At 39.8% G+C, this 16,343-nt stretch overlaps 1 protein-coding gene across 1 annotated transcript in view; it reads left to right on the top strand.

The window, feature by feature from the left end:
• The first annotated feature begins 7 nt into the window (after positions 1-7).
• FAF1 (Fas associated factor 1) overlaps positions 8-16,343 on the top strand; it is a 146,801-nt gene continuing 130,465 nt past the window's right edge. Inside the window, exon 1 of the mRNA XM_005422936.3 lies at positions 8-135. Within this exon, the coding sequence (XP_005422993.2) occupies positions 91-135 (45 nt within the window). The 5' untranslated portion in view covers positions 8-90. The remainder of the gene's footprint in view (positions 136-16,343) is intronic.

The following is a 16,343-nucleotide window of genomic DNA, read 5'->3' as shown; positions in this document are numbered from 1 at the left end:
GGCTCCGGCGCTCCCCCCCTGCCCCGCCCTCCCCGCGGCAGCGGCTCCAGGTGCGCGGGTCCGAGCAGAGCCGGGACGCAGCTGGCTGCAATGGCGTCCAACATGGACCGAGAAATGATATTGGCTGATTTCCAGGTAAATTTCAAGCCGCCGCCACACAACCGTGGCCTCTCGCTGCTTTTCTCTTTCTCCTCGTTGCTGTGCTGCTTGTTCTTTGTGGGGAGGTCCGGGCTGGTGGGTGTGAAGCCCACCCTCTGAAGCCTCCGCTCTCGCTTTCCTTCTTTTTTGTTTGTCAGAGAGAGAGCGTGTGCCCTCTTCTCTCAAGGTGCGTGAACAAAATGTCTTCTTTAACTTAGAGAGTTTCAGTTTTTAATTAATAAAATAAAGCTTTTTCATCCACTTCGCTCGTTCCTACCCTCTGCAACCACCCAGGCCCTGGGACAGCTGTGAGGCAGCTCACTTGGAAGAGGCAAATGCCAAGGGAGGATACAAAACTCACCAGTCCACATGATTTGTCACAGTGTTTGTAGTGAATCACTTGCTGGTACTACAGATTAGTGCTGAACAGAGGTGTTTCCATTCCAGCATCAACACTAAACTCCATGGTTGCCTCAGCCTATGACTGTTGTGATGACGGTAAAACTCTTCCCACCCCATTCCAAACAGCAGCGTGTTTGTGTAGAAGGGAAGAATATCCTCTTCCAAGTTGTTTGTTACCTTTCCTTCTCTCTACAAAAGGGTTGTAATTTAATTTCAGATTTCTATATCTTATCCCCAGAATAAAGTCCTTCTGTAAGTGAAAGCGATGTGTTTAGGAGCGTATATTGCTTCCTAATGTTGCTTGTTTTATATTGTTTTCCTAAGACCAAGTAAAAAAGTGGAGGATTCCTGCATTTGAAATAATGGGGGGGTGGAGCCAAACACATCTGGGAAGGGAATCACATAATATTTGAATATACTTGCTTTTTAATCCATCTGGGTTTTTTTAAGCTCTGTCCATTTGCAGTGGTTGCTCTTACATGGGTAGGCACCTGGATATCCTTGGATTGATTTGTAAAACTGCCATCTATATGTTCAGCTTCTTAAAATACTGTTAGCTGTGAAACGATTTCATTTAGTTGAAAAGAAAAAAAAATAAGTAATCCCACCAATTCACTCTGTGTGTGTGTTTCTTTGGAGCTACAGGTAGGGTGACTGTAGTGTGCCCAGTAATTCCTGTGTATTATGTAATTAAGTAATTCCTCTGTTGCAAAAGGTACCAGGTATCTCACTGATGTAACTTATGGAGTTCCCAGCTGGCAACAGGGGACTGTCATCCCCTCCTGTACCCCATATCTTACACCTGTATTCATTAAAATGCTTACCAAATGGTACTATATTGACACTACTTTGGTGTACTTGGTGGTACTTTTGTGTATGTAAGGGATGACATCCCAGTTTTAGGGCTGGGATTTCACAAAGGAGTTTTTCCAGGAACAACACACTGTGTGAAAGGAATCTGGGACCCCAATTCTGCATTCATACCTGTGGGAACAGATTCTTATGGCATCCCACATTATTACCTGAACTTGCAGTCAGGAATCCCAGAAGATGAGATTAGTGGCTGGTGAACATAAGAGTATTTGTTTAACAGAATTTTCAATACAGATTTACACTTTCCAGGTGGTTTTTTTTGCTATTTTGCAGTATTGTTGTGCTTGGATTTTGAAACCATTAATAAAACTGTAAGAGCAACTGCAGTGTTTGGTACCATGAAGACAAGTAAGTATCATTGCAAACTTACAGATGGGTGGTGGAGTCACAGAAGCCAGTTTTAGATCAAGGGTGGATGACATAATGTGTCTGAACCTAGGACACAGGAAATATTTTATCATACACCAATCCTTGCTTAAAAAGAACCCAAACATTTTCCTCTTGTATTTCAGCAGACAGCTTTGTTTTCCTGTATCATTGTATTTCTTCTTAAGATTATATCAAGTGTCTCCCTAATTTTGAAGTACTGAACTGTTAATTGTCATGCTGTTAAAGATTCAGATTAGTAAAGGACAATGTTAGTTGTTATTAGGCCTTGTATCAGACTGTTACAAAATAGTAAAGGTTTTTGGGTCTTTTAAATACTTGGTGGAATTTGCAACTCATTCACTAAGAATTTAAAATGGAGAATAAAACATGATGTGCAAAGTAATTCTGCATTATTTTCATTTTCCCTTTTATATTTTCTGTACCTTTTAATTAATAAATATATTTGTCAGAGTTCTGCTGCCATCTTCTATGTTTATGTGAGGTGTCTTGGTGAAGAATGGTGCACACAGTGAAAATTTCAAAAGCAAATCTTTGTAGTTTAGTTCAGCTAATCTTTGGTGAATTAAATTGGGAGGGAAACTTGCATCACCATTTCACCCTTACTTTTCCCAAGTTTTGTTTAAGGGGGATAGAGTAGTGGTCTTTAAACTTCTTGAAAGGGTTTTATCTCCCCATAAAAAAAAAAAAAGAAATGAAATCATAATTGTACTGATGCTTGATGCTTTTGTGAAGCTTTCATGGATTTATTTAGTATCTTCCAGAGTTATTAGGGATTTTGCCTTGGGTTTCAGCTAGAGCAGGAACTTGTGTTGCATTGTGTTTTTTTCTTTTTAGCTCTGATTGTAGTAACAGGTTACTTCTGCATTTGGAGATACTAAAGAGAATTACTTCTTTTTAAAAAGTACTTTGCATATATATTTTTTAAAATTTATATTATATATATATATATACATATACCCATGGTATTTTATGAAATATTTTAAGTATAGAGTAAGGCGCAGTGAGTGATCTACAAAAATATTTTTGCCTAATGTCTCAAAACAATTTAAGCCTGTTCTGTGTGGTTTATAATTATTTTCTTTTCCTCTCCTTTTTAATGAGGCTACTGTGTGCTACCCAGGGAGCACAAAATACGTATTCATGCGTGTGGGCTGTATAAGCAACCTGCCTAACTTTTCCTTCTTAGGCCCACACTTAGGAAAGATTATGCAGAAGCTTTGCTTTGTACATGAGTAGCCTGATTGTTTTCAGTGGAAGTAGCTGATGTGGAGTCCAGTGCACAAACAAGTTTTAGCTTTTTTTACTAAATGCAATTCAGAACTTCTCCACAAAGTGTCATTGGCATAAAGGAAAAACTCCATAGGAAAAAGCACAACAGCTTGTTTTAGTAGCATAAATTCCTCAAAAAGGTAGCTGCATGTGAATTGGTAAGTGATGCTGTAACACACTTCACATACTGGGGGAAATAAGGGCATTTAATTTCTACCAGCTTTTTAACAACTGTTGTGTTGTTTGTTGTGTTTAACTGCAAAGTGTGCTTCCATCTTCAGTGGGATACCCAGCTGCTCACATGGTACAAATACACTCATGATCTCTTGCAGTTTGGGGTCTGCTTTTCACTATAAAGAAGACAGATTTTTTTTTTATTTTTAAATTGTAAAATTTAGTTACACAGAGCTTCATTTAATTGACATAGATTGGTCTTCATTCCCAAAGTTTAACTTTGAGTATTGGCAGAAGTGTCAGATATTGATGTTTTTGTACACTAGCGCTTTTGCTTTTGTTTTTACAGCTTCACTTAGGATTGGAACTAAAAATAGCAAGAACATCTTTCTGATGCAAGAACATAAATTATGTCTACCTATAGGACCACTTTATTCATGCTGTGTGCTTGTCCTCACAACAATCCTAAATGTGGAGTGGGCCTAAGGGTTGCAGTGTTGTGGGGTTGCCAGCTCCTGTGTGTCCATGTATTACAAGAATATCTGGAACTCTGGAGCTTCAGGAGGAAATTTTTCAAAGAATTCACATTTTTCGTTGACCAAATAATGGTCGGGATTTGGTCAGGGTGGGAGGATTTCAGAGTGAAATGACAGAACTCAAAAATCCTTGCTTTCATTGAGACAATGGATTTCTAGTAGTGTTCTTCCCTCTTTCATCTCTGTTCATTGTTAAACCAAGGTATGTGCTTTATTTTTTCCTTTTCCAATTTTTTTTAAAACTGGATAGTACACTACTGTTGTATGATTCACACACTTATGTATAAAATGTCTTTTTTTTTCCAAACTTCAACTTTGTGTCGATCTCTTTCATAAAAACAGGTTTGTGGGAGGAGCAAGGGGGAATTGGGGAGGAAGAGCCTCATTGCCATCAGTTGCAGCGAAGTGAGAAAGCATGCTAAATGATTTTGTTTTAAATTGTAAAATTGACCATGACAGTGATACATCAGTTTATTACTTTTTGCTTTGCTTTTTTTTTTTGAAGATTTAATTGTAATTCAATCTACTTGTTTCCTTCTGGAATGGCAAAAATTAAAGAAACTGGAGAATCTTTTCACCTGGAGTTTAACACAGTGCTGTTAAATAACTGACAAGATAAAGTGTTTGGTTTGGTTTGGTTTTTTTTTGTTCCTGTCTGCTTCAGCCCTGTAGAAGATTATCTCAGTTGTGAACAGTTTTCACTGTCCAACAGTCTGTGTGTATGTGTAGAATTGACATTTTAAGGGTGCTAAGAGCTTTGCTTTCCTCTGTGCTTGTTGGCATGGTGGCTCAGGATTTCTGTCATTTTAATTTATTGCCCATATAAAGACTTGATGGAAAAGGTGGGCAGATACAGGCATTGCTTTAAGTCACTACCCTTGATTCTGGCCCTTAACTGTGACTTAGGGTGGGGACTGGAAAGTGTTTCAAGCATTTCTGTAAGAATAAACCATTCACTGTGGGTTCTGAACAAATCTCAAAGTGGATGTCCTTAATATTGATTTCTGAAAGAAAAAGACATGTTTTGTCATTAACGTGCTGGGGCAGAAAGGGCTGTTCTTGCTTTCTTTGCAGGATTTTAGTGGAGTGTTGGGGAATTTGGAACAAGGTCCTCAACAATAGCTTGTTGCTGAAGAGAGTTCCAGTCAAAGTTCAAACATAAGCTGGAAGATTCTTTCCAAAGATTAAGTTCTTGGAGGCCTACATTTTCATCAGAAGGTCTCCCTATATACCTGGGTGTGCATCTGTTCAGATCTGTCTGAGCTTAAACCTCAGTCTTACTCAAACCAAAACCTCTCTGTAGTGTGGCCTCTCAGTAGAATGTGGAGTGCAGTGGGTGCTGAACTGAGCTCTGCAGATCTCTCCACAGTAGCTGGAAGGAAATCCGGAACTCTAGAGGTTGGAAATCAGGGTTTGGGATAGACAGGTTTGTTTAACCATACCGCCTGCTGGGTGTCTTTAGTTAAAAGTGGGCTCTGCTGGGTTTCTCATAGTCAGGTGCCCAGATGCTCTGCACTGCTCCCCTGACCTGTTTTAATGTATATAGGTTACTGTATCTTTAGTTAAATTTTAAAATAGATAAGAGGACTGATTTGTAGTGTAAAAAAAGAAGCCTTTAGGACACTGTAGGATGTTGAAGTTCATACTTGTGAGGCCTCTTAATTTGCATTTTGATTAGAATTCCTTTTAATCCTTGTTGGATTTTATCACATTATAATTTTATATTACCCAGTCAGTTACACCTTTGGAACTGGTAGCTGGACCTCTTGGTTTGGAATACAATTGGTTTTGTTTGCTGTAAATGGCCCTAGGGCCAAGAGACAAGATAAAAACATACTGCATGCTTAGTGTGTTCTAGCTTGGTTATTGCCATTTTCACTGTCTGCTACCACTCACTTCTGCCATCACTTCTATTAATTTATTCCTTGTGGGTTTTGGAGTTTCATTTCTTTAGATATGTTTAGGCTCAGTTGTCATCCCAAAGTTCAGGTTCATCAGAACAAGACTAATGGATTTACTGGCCTTTAAACTGAAGGTGAAGTGGGTTCCAGAATCCCAAATAAGAAGTTGGAGTAAGAATGGTGTCCTTTTAGAAACATAACTTGGATATTCTCAATGATAGCTCTTCACAGAAAAGCCAGTTAATTTCTCTGATGGAAGGACAGATAGTTAATTAGAAATACTAACTGACATTTATAGAAAAGAAAGAGGCTACTTTGACTGATTTGTGTGCATTACACCCCTGCTGTAGGAAGCTGAATAATTTACCACTGGAGCACCAGTTTGTCTTTAGAAAGAGGTTTATTCTGTTTTTTTCATTCAATTACCTTGAAAAGACTCTTGACATCATAGTAATCATGTCACCATTTCCATCAGCCCATTCATATAGGTATTTGGGTTAGTAGGTCACTGAAACAGATTGAGAGGTGGTAGCTGTAGGATCCTTTTTCAAATGCCATGACAACCAGTACTAATTATAATATTGAAATTAATAATTATATGTACTCCCAATGGCTAGGAATGGGCTTTCATTGAAAGATACTGTGAAAATTATTTGTCATATTGAAAATACCACATGGCTAATATATCTTGGTAAGCACGGATCAATTACAGTAAACTTTACACTCACTGAGTTCATATTTCTGTGTGGAAGGAGGTGTGGGAGAGGATGAGCATTTGAGCCATTTCTTACTTGTCTTAAGGGGCCTTGAGAATTTCCCCTCTTGGGAATATTGTGTTGGAGCTGGAAAGCCTGAAAGGGTAGAGTTTTCCTCTGTATTTGGGCAGTTCTTATGATTCAGTTACCATTGCAAGCCTAGTTTTCACATACTTCCATACTAGAAGCAGAAGGTAGCTTTTTAGAGGAACTACCTGGCTTTGATAGGATCTCATATTTTTCTAGTCAATGAATAAATTTGTGCATATGTGGGGCAGCCATTAGATGAGTCCTTTCCTTTAACTACTGTAGGAACTAGAATAAAAGGCCTGGGGAAGTACCTAACATTTTACTCGTCCCTCATTATTTGGATGAAAGGAAATGACATGCTTACTGGCTGGATTGATACCTGCTAATTAAGCCAATTTTTTAGAGTTGACTAGTTAATGTGCAATTGTAAAAAGAAACTGCTCAAAGAGGAAATCAAAGCCCTCATGTATGCATGACATGTTGTTTGGTCTATTGAAATAGTCATCTGCTGGTCCTCTATGTCTGACTGGTTGAGCAGGTCTTTGTTCCACAGCAGTAGTTAATGCTTTCAAAAGATAATTCATTAAAGCTGAAGTTCTTAAGAGACATTTTGAAACTAGAACAGAATACGTTAGCCCTTGGGTTATTTTATATAAGTTTCATTTTTAACTATTGCAGAAAACAATTTGTAAAGACAAGAACGCTGAAACTGAGTCACATCTATAATTTTTTTTTATTTTCTAAAGGTCAGGTTGTTTGTGCGAGCAAATACCAAAGGTGCCATATCAGCTCAGATCGAAGACCCGGATGACCTAATGTCTTTCCTACAGCAGTGTCTGGTCCTTAGGAAAGAGCTGAAAGAAACAGGATGTGAGTGGATTTACCTCATCCTAGTTTCTGGAAGTCAGCATTTTGAAAGCTTGATGATGGGGTTTGTTGTTAAACTTGAGAAATAAACTGTGCCATCTTGAGTTAGTCTTGTGTTCTTCAGCTGGCTGAGTTCTTGAGAGACATTTGAGTAGTTTTGTGATATGTGAGTTTGCTCTATAGAAGCTGTGTTCACTTTTCCTCAGTGTGTCATATACATGCACATACTAAGCCTATTCTATGTAGTTTATTGGAATTTCTGTTGTTCTTATTAGTACAGAAGTCAAAACTGAACTGTAGAAATATTAACCTCTTCTGGTTTGCACCACAACACTGTGGGAATGTGGTGTTGATTTCACCTTTAATCAAACTGATTTAAAGAGGAGTCTGCTGTGAAAAACTTATATTTAAGTTCCTTTAGAGTTCTGGGGACTCTCACAAATCTAGTGGTTTGCTCTGTGTCTCTGCTGACATTTTAGGATGAGATTGTTTTCTGTACAGATCGGCTGTGTTACAGATGGTCTCAAAGTTCCTCAGTAGTGGGTATCAGTGCACACATTTCATGTAACTTTTCTGATATGCCCTTACCTTCTTTGAATACTTCTTTACTGTTTTCTTTCTTTGGTCCCACTGACTTCCTGTCAGGCTTTCTTGCCTGATGCTTTTAAAAGCTTATATAATATTTATGTCTTTAGAAAGCTGTTTCTTGGTTTTTTTTTTTTTTTTCTTTTCAACCCTTGTTGGCCTGTGCTATTGGTATGACCTGTGGTTGGAGTTTGAATGTGCTGCTGTTTCCCTGCTTTGGATGCCTGTTGGTTGTGGCTGGGGTAGAGTTAATTTTCTTCCCAGTGGCTGTTATGGGGCTCTGCTTTGGATTTGTGCTGAACACGGAGTTGATAATAAGGAGATGTTTTTGTTATTGCTGAGCAGAGTTTGCTCAGAGCCAAGGCTTTTTCTGCTTCTTGTTCTGCTACACTGGGAACGGGGCTGAGGGTGCACAGGAAGTTGGGAGGAGACACTTCTGGGACAGGGGACCCAAACTGACCAAAGGGATTTTCCAGACCATATGACATCATGACATCATGCTTGATGTATCAAGTGTGGGGAAGAAAGAGGAAGAGAGGATCTTCAGAGTGTTCGTGTTTGTCTTCCCAAGTAACCACTACACGTGGTGGGACCCCGTTGTCCTGGAGGTAGCTGAACACCTGCCTGCCCATGGGAAGCAGGGAATTACTTCTTTGTGTTGCTTTGCTTGTGTGGGTGGCTTTTGCTTTCCCTATTAAACTGTCTTTATCTCAAACTGTGAATTTTCCAGCTTTTACCCTTCTGATTCTCTACCTGGTCCCACTGCTGGGGCAGTGAGTGAGCAGTTCCATGGGGCTTGACTGCTGGCTGGAGTTAAACCATGCCAGTGCCTTTTCCAGGTTTTGAAGAATATGTCTGTTCCTTGCTGTCCTGTTCTTCACAAAAAATTAAAAAGAGTGTTTGTGAAATGCTGACTAAAATATTCTTTTGTATGGATCAGTACTCTTCCTTTGTGTGCTTATCTAGAAAGTGGCTTTTATTTATTGTTGAGTTGTTTTTAAAATTCTGCTGCTTTTGAGATAATGAGGAGAAAGGAGATGAGTGCAAATGTGCAGCAAGCATTTGTTTGATCCATGCAATTATTTTCTTTTTTCCATCAGTTTTTCTTATGCGATACTGTAAGGGCAAAATGATTCAGGAAACCTTGGGGTTTTGCTTTCACTGACATACTTAATAAAAGTATTAAACAAACACTGAAACTTTGGGATAATCCTAACTAAAACGTGTTTGTAGTTGTTGAGTAAGGGCTGTCTTCAGTCCTCAGGAAAGACAAATGGGTTTGGTAGCGTAGGGTACTAATTAATGGGTACTGGCTTTTGGTTTGTGTTTTAATTCAGTTTGACCACTGCTCTTTGTATGTAACGTGTGTGGCTTAAACACTGGAGTGTTAGCATGGGGCTTGGGAGGCTTGAGTTCATGTCTTGGCTCAGCTCATGGACTTCCTAGGGATCTGCCTTCGTGGTGTTCTGGAATCAGAATTTGCTCCAGAGTCTTGGGAGAGTTCACAGTCTGCTGGAATCCATTTGAACGTGGTTAGTGTGGTGCTGGGTTAGTTAGTTCTGCTGAGAAGTGGTTAGAGCTTCATGCTACCAGTTTAGACTTTGTCCCCAGCTTGCTTTGTTTGGAAGGCTTGCAGTCATCTCAGAGTGTGGGCAAAGTTCACTCCTGTCTGCTTGGTAGCTACAGGTTGAAATGTCTTCTGTGACCTTCATAAATATTATTTTTCCTTCTCCCCTCTTCCCTCCCCACCTCGCTTTGCTTAAGGGGATGCTCAAATAGGAGAATGATGAAATTTGTAAATAGTTGGGTGTGGGAGTTGAAATGCATTGGGCAAACTTTATTCTGGCATATTTGCCTAAAACCCTTTCTTGATTTCTGATGCTGGAAAGTAAATTAGCTTGTTTTTGCTAAATGAACAGCTGGTGAATCTGCTTAATTTTTACCAGATGGTCTTCTGAGTTATGAAAAAAACCAGCGAAGCATTCTTATCTTTTCAGTTAGATGCTTGCAGTAGGTGACCTTTCAGTCTGTGTCTTGGTCGATATGCCTGGATGTTGTTTTTTAAGTGTTTGTCTGAAACAGAAGTAAAAGTTAATTTAATAACCACGGATGACTCATATTAAGAACAGTCTCGATACATTGCTAGGGTTGTTGCAGGGTTAGAATGAGCAGGGATGCCACAGAGGGGTGGAGCTGATGAAGTCTGTGGAGGTGATCCTGGTACTGGTGGGACTCTGGGATGAGAAGAACTCAGGTACCAAAAAATCCAAGTTGAGAGTGTCTGAATGTGCTGCATCTCTTGATAGCCCACAAGGGAGTCCCAAAGGCATCTTAAATTTGATATTATTGTACTAAAGCCTTTATTTGCTTGGCTAGGCATATTGGCTTAACTTACCTGTTTTAAGGGAAGAAGTGTTACACTTTGTTCCAGTAGCTTTGAAGTAATCACCATTGCAACAGTGTATGTTTGAATTTAAATAAAATTTTTTGACTTATTAACATGTCAGGGGTGAATTAGTGTCCTAAATCTGGGTTTGAGTGGATTTCTAGCTGATAGAATCTGGAGCTAGCCTTGGTTCTTTACAGACTTGATAATTGTCCTTGATTACTGAGCCATTCTTCTCATAATGGATGGGAAAAAGAAGTGAAGTCCTGTGCTTGACTCTAGAAAGAGGAAACTCAGGATTGGATTGTTTAAAAATCTTGCATCCAGAAACCTGATTTTTGTTAGAAGTGCTTAAGGATTTGTTAGGAATGCTTAAGGATTCTTCTAGAAGCAGTAGTAGCCACTGAGTGGGCTGTACAAGTGTTCCAGGAGCCTGAGGGAGGCCATTCTTTCCCATTGTTCAGGGGAGACCACTGATGCCAGGAGTACAGGGTTCACTCTCAGTCACTGCACTGACAAAGCAGAGCAAGTCCAGTGAAGGGTTACCTAGGGAGGGAGGAGGCTGGAGCATTTTTGTGTGAAAGGTGATGTTAAGGGAGCTGGCTTTGTGTAGCCTGGGAGAGGAGGCTGCAGGAGGATCTAGTTCCTGTCTCAGTTGTACAGTGGGTGATAACAGACAATACAGAATCAAATTTCTCTTGCAGTTGGAGTCTGAGGGTGAGAGGCAGTGGATATAGGTTACAGCTTGGGAAATTATAATTAAATATAAGGAGAAACAATTCTCAGTGAAGGTGGTAAAGCACTGGAACAAAATGCCCAGAGAGGCTGTAGACTCCCTGTCTTTGGAGATATGCAAAACCTGGCATAGGGAGTTGAAGTGTGTCTGTGAACTGTCTGGTTGTAATTGGAGAGGTGAATAAAACAGCAAGGTAAATCTTTTACACAGGACATATGCAAGGAGATAGGTAATATCCTTTGCTATAGCTCAAATGCTACTCAGAACAGCTCTGAGTGGTTTGTTGTTTTTAAGCTGCTGATCTGCGTAATTCAGCTGTCCTGAGCAGGTTTGTGGCCTGGACTCATAGAGTTTCCCATGCTCTTAGTCTCTCTCAATTTTTGAAGAGTAAGTTACCCAAGGGATAGTGAATTGATTTTTGACGATTTATGTTCTTTGGCAGCATTTCTTATGTCTCTTGAAACCCTCATATATCTTTATGGAATAGAGTTAACTCTAGTTACCCTGCTCTATCTAGTGATAAAAATTTATTTGGTGCTTTCAAAAGTAAGCACTTCCTAGGGTGTTGTCTGTGCACTTGCAGGTGTGTTAGTGCTGACTTCCTGAGCTTTTGTAGGAGATCCCAGAGGGTGAAAGCTTTTCTTCCTAAGCAATCCTGTTGAATCTTTTGGTGCCTTCATGCAGTTGTTTCTTTGGGCATTGTAGCATTTGGCTAAACATTGAAATAATGGACTGAGCTACAGATTATTTTATTTTTCATCTGTTACAGGAGTAAGTGGTACCCAATGTAATTCACAGCTGTCTGTGAATTACAGCCCTGGTTTTAATGGGCCTGAACCTGTTGTACAAAATGTTCTAGGCCTAGTTTGGGTTAGATGGTCCCTTTTTGGAGAAAATGCAGCTACTGTTAGTATCCAAAGGAAGTATGGAATTGTTCAAAAGGAACATTGAGACTTAGTCCTCCATATCCAGCTATTGCTGTGGCCTTTTGGATACTTTGCCTGCTGCATTTTGCCTTGGCCAGGAGGGGAATGGTGTCACAGGGGAGAGACATCCTGCCTTGCTGCCCAATGCCTTGTGCTGCCAGCTCCTGTGCAGGGGGGCAGCATGTGAGGCTGTGTTTGTCAGCAGCCCTGCAGGAGCAGCCCTGCTGCAGGAACAGCCCAGCTCTGTGCTGGCAGCAGCAGTTGGCTCTTGCAGCTCTGCCATGGATCCTGCATCCCTGCAGCAGGTGCTGAGGGGCAGCTGCTGCCAGATGGGGAAGGCAGCTGCTCCCTGGGCTGTGGAGGTGGGCTGGAGCCTGGGCTGTTGGTGTCTCAAACCTCACATCCAGCTGTTACAGCTGCTGGGGTCAGACCACCCTGCAAGGGATTTAGAAGAGCCAGTCTGCATCCTGCATTACAGCTTTCTGGAAGCAGCTCCTAGCTTTGTCTCAAATGCCTTGGAGTCTGTCTGCCCTCACAACTTCTTTCCTATTGAATTGTTTCCTCACTAACTACTTTGCTTCTTTTATTAAGTTTAATGTTACTGTACAAGGATAGGACCCTAATGTTTACCTGTGAAACTTTCCAAGGGTAGGGTCTTCATTGCTGTGGGGATATGAAGGTACCTGGAAAAAAATTTGGAGAACACTCTGTAATTTTATGATGTGAAGATTTTAATCTGCCTGGTGGAAACACTTACCTGACCTGGAAAGGCAGGATGCTAAAAAAGTTGTTTTAACATTCAGTAACTTTATCTTCAGAATCTGATTATGTATTCAGCACACAACAATAGTTTTCTCATCTTCGCATTCATTTTCCTCTTGTGTGGTCTGGAAAAGCACAGAAGTGATTGCAGAGTCTCTGGAGCTGCTGTGAAGGCTGAAAGTGATATCCTAGATCTACAGGAAATGCAGGGAGGAGGAGGAACTTGTTCTACCTTTTCTTCTCCTTTGTCCTCAAAAAAAAAATTCTTTGGTTTCTTTCTGATGTGTAAAGGTTTACAAATCAGTGAGCCTTCAAGGTTTTACCTTTTCTGTGGTGGTTTGTTCCTTTTATCTTTTGATGACTTAGAGGATGTGCTAGTTGTTCACTGAAACAAGATTTAGTAGTATTCAGGTAGGAATTTTCTTTTAAAATATTTAATGCCTTCTGTTAAGCAGGTCTCTCATGAAAATAAAGCTGAATAAAAATCCATGAATAATAAAAAAAGTCTCCTCAGCCCCTCTCTTTACTTGCTCAAAGATGCATTTTTGCATCTTTAGGGTTCATCTGCTGTGCTATGTTTTTAAGGTTTTTTTCACTTCTGTTTCTGAACAAATTTAACTTTCTTTTTCCCATTAAATTTTTGTTTGTTTCTTTCTTGCTTGGGTAGCATAAAAGGAATTAACATGAGGAAAAAATCTTTATGTATTGTAAATAATTAAACCCTGTGAATGCTAGATAAGTGAGGCATAGAGCCCTAAGGTGCCAGGTGTCCCTTGGACTTGTACTAATGAAACTATTCAAAATATAATGAAAATACAGCCAGGTAATATGGGAAGTAGTCCATTAGAAGAAGGTCTTATAAATATTCCAGCCGTAGGAAAAGCTGAAATCAGCCCTTGCAATTAAGGATGAGAGGCAAACCCATGAGGAACTAGACTCTGTTAATTCTGTTGCTCACAGAACCTGCTGGTTTCCTGTGTGCTTTCCCTGAAGAAAACAAAGGCAGGAGCAGCCAGGTTGTTCTGGGACTGATCTGTCACCACAGAGCCTTTGACATCACGTCAGGCTTGCCATTGAGGGACTGCCTGTCTTGTGTGCTTAATTTCTTAGGGAAAATCAAAGACATGCAAACCAGCTGATTTTCTTTAGTTTAGCCTGCATGACATGATGCAGGTACAAGGAAGCAGCTTTAGTTTTTGGTTGCTGTGGATTTTGATCTCACTGATGGCTTTTGACTTGATACAAGGATTTGTATGTTGTGGTATGTAGTGTTTGAATGTTGAAATAGTGCAATACAGTAAGATTCTAAATAATCTTAATTTGCTGCTACTCTGACATTAACAGTGTGTTGAAGATCTGGGAGTGTCTCTTTTATGGTTACATTGATAAGTAGCACTCATTCTTTCCTGGTGCAATTCTGAAATGTTAGTTTTCTGTTTCATTGACAGCTAGCAAAAATGATCCATCTGGAAAGTGAAATCTTTGTTTAAGAACTCCTCAAAATCAAATATTACAAAGGAGTGTAAGAATGGTGCAAAGATTTTAACCAAAAGTGCTTGTCTTTGCTGTTAAGAATTCTGATGATCTTTATTTTCAGCTGGTGTTTACACCTGTCTGTTCTTGTTACCCAGTGACTGCGCATTGCTGAGTGACCAAGAGCAGGCTTCTGTTTTACATTGTAAATCACCAGAAAGATGATTCAGGAAGGATGCAGACACCAGGTGAATTAGCTGTTTAATTACTCTGCCCTCCCTGGCATGAGTTAACTCCTTTCACTGTGTGCTCTGGCAGAAGGATAAGCTGATTTTGTTTAGTTTATCTCAAAATGAGAGTACTCCAAAGTCAGCTGAATTGATTTGCAGTTACTGTGGGCTAAGAGAGGACAGTGGCAAGTCAGCAGAGCTGCAGGAATGATAAAAAGAGGGGACAACTAAAACCAGTGTTAAATCCTGTGTTGTAGGTACCATCTCCTCAGCTTCATTTGCACAGCCCAGGGTGAGAACAACACATTGTTGGTCAAGTTCTTATTGTAGGTTGGAACACAAGGTAGTTCTTAAAAAAGTCATGCAGATTTTGCAGGGCTGACTAATGAGAAATAGTAACTATTTCTGTAATGACCAGATTAGGTGTATTTCACTGGGATGTAAACAGAATCTCAGACTTCTGCAGAGCTTTTTCTCAAAGCAGGATTTTTTGCAGCAGATCTGTTGACATCAGTTCCAGTGGCAGGTTGATGGGAGTATGAACCATCCTGTGATTTCAGAAATGGCAAGCTCAAGCCCTGTACTCTGCAAATCTACCCGGCTTAAGTGTATATAAATGTATAAGCATTTGTTGGGGATTGTGTTGAAACATTGTTCCATTTTTAACTTCAGAAATAACTGCAAGAAATAATGGAAAAGAAGGCAAAATTATGCTTCTGAGGAGCAAAATGGTATTTTTTTAGCACTCTCAATGTGAAGTGGGTGAAATTCAGCATTAACACAGCATGCTCTGAAGTGGAAGAAATTTTGTTTTGTTGCAGAGAGGATCGATGTGGTGGTGAGAGCACTGTGCAACAGTAAAATTTCTGCCTCCCCTCTGCAGGCAAAATTCCCCATAATTTCATCTTGTGGTCCTTCAGACTGGTCCATTTTGTGTTGACATACTGCATGTAGTGCTTTGTAAGTGTGGAATTTTTCAGGGTTGAATTTAGGAAGAGAGAATTTGCCTTGAATTTCTTCGTGATTTCTTCTTTTTAGGTTTTCATGGTTGTAAATTGGAAAAAAAGAACATGGGAAATCTATGACCTGATGGCTCTTTATGTCTTGGTAGGAAAAAAGTGTCTGCTTAGCCTCCTTCTCTTACAACATAAAGGGAATCAGGAAAACTGATTGTTTGCTGCTGCTATCTAGCTCTGTGTTATTATTGTTAAAAAGTTTGGTTTTTTATTTTTTTGGATGCAGTTTTATATACCACAGTTTTATGTAACTGTGTGGTAGAGCAGAAGGAATACAATCATGTTTCAGATCTTGTAAAATTCTGAACTGCTCTTGTGTTTGAATACAGTTAGGATGAAAGATAAATTCCAGAAAGAGACTTAGCTGTTTCCTTTTTTCTCTTTTGGTAAAATAGATCTGATATGCTTCAATGTGAATGGTGGCAAATATGTGGCAGAATGAACAGCAATGCTCTGCCTGCTGAAGTTGAGTAGTTGAAAAGGTTTGGGTATCAAAAAAGGCAGCAGGTCACTGCATCTCAGTTTTTGCTGAGTAGAGGTGCTCTTGTGTTTGGAATTAAGCTCAGTTCAAAATACAGTTTTATGAGGGTTAACCTTAAAAATGCTATTGTGTTAGATTTCTTGAATTTGGTAAAGCCAGAGTACAGGGATAGAACTTTAAGGTTTTTTTCCCTTTTAAAGTTAGTATGAGTGCTTCACGGTTTTGAAGGTAAAACACCTTTATGGGACAGCACTGTTGTCCTAATTTTACAAATAACTACTTGGTCTTGCTTCCCTAGGTGGCTTGCTCAAGGTTACACAAGAGTCCTCTGATGGAACAGGGAGTTATATCTAAATGTTTGATGTTTAAACCTTGAAGTCTGATTTCTGTATTACCCTTTTGTAACAGAAAGG

Source organism: Geospiza fortis, unplaced genomic scaffold (genome assembly GCF_000277835.1).
Source record: "Geospiza fortis unplaced genomic scaffold, GeoFor_1.0 scaffold396, whole genome shotgun sequence".
In the NCBI taxonomy this organism is placed as follows: Eukaryota; Metazoa; Chordata; class Aves; order Passeriformes; family Thraupidae; genus Geospiza; species Geospiza fortis.
This window is presented reverse-complemented; position numbering and strand designations above follow the sequence as displayed.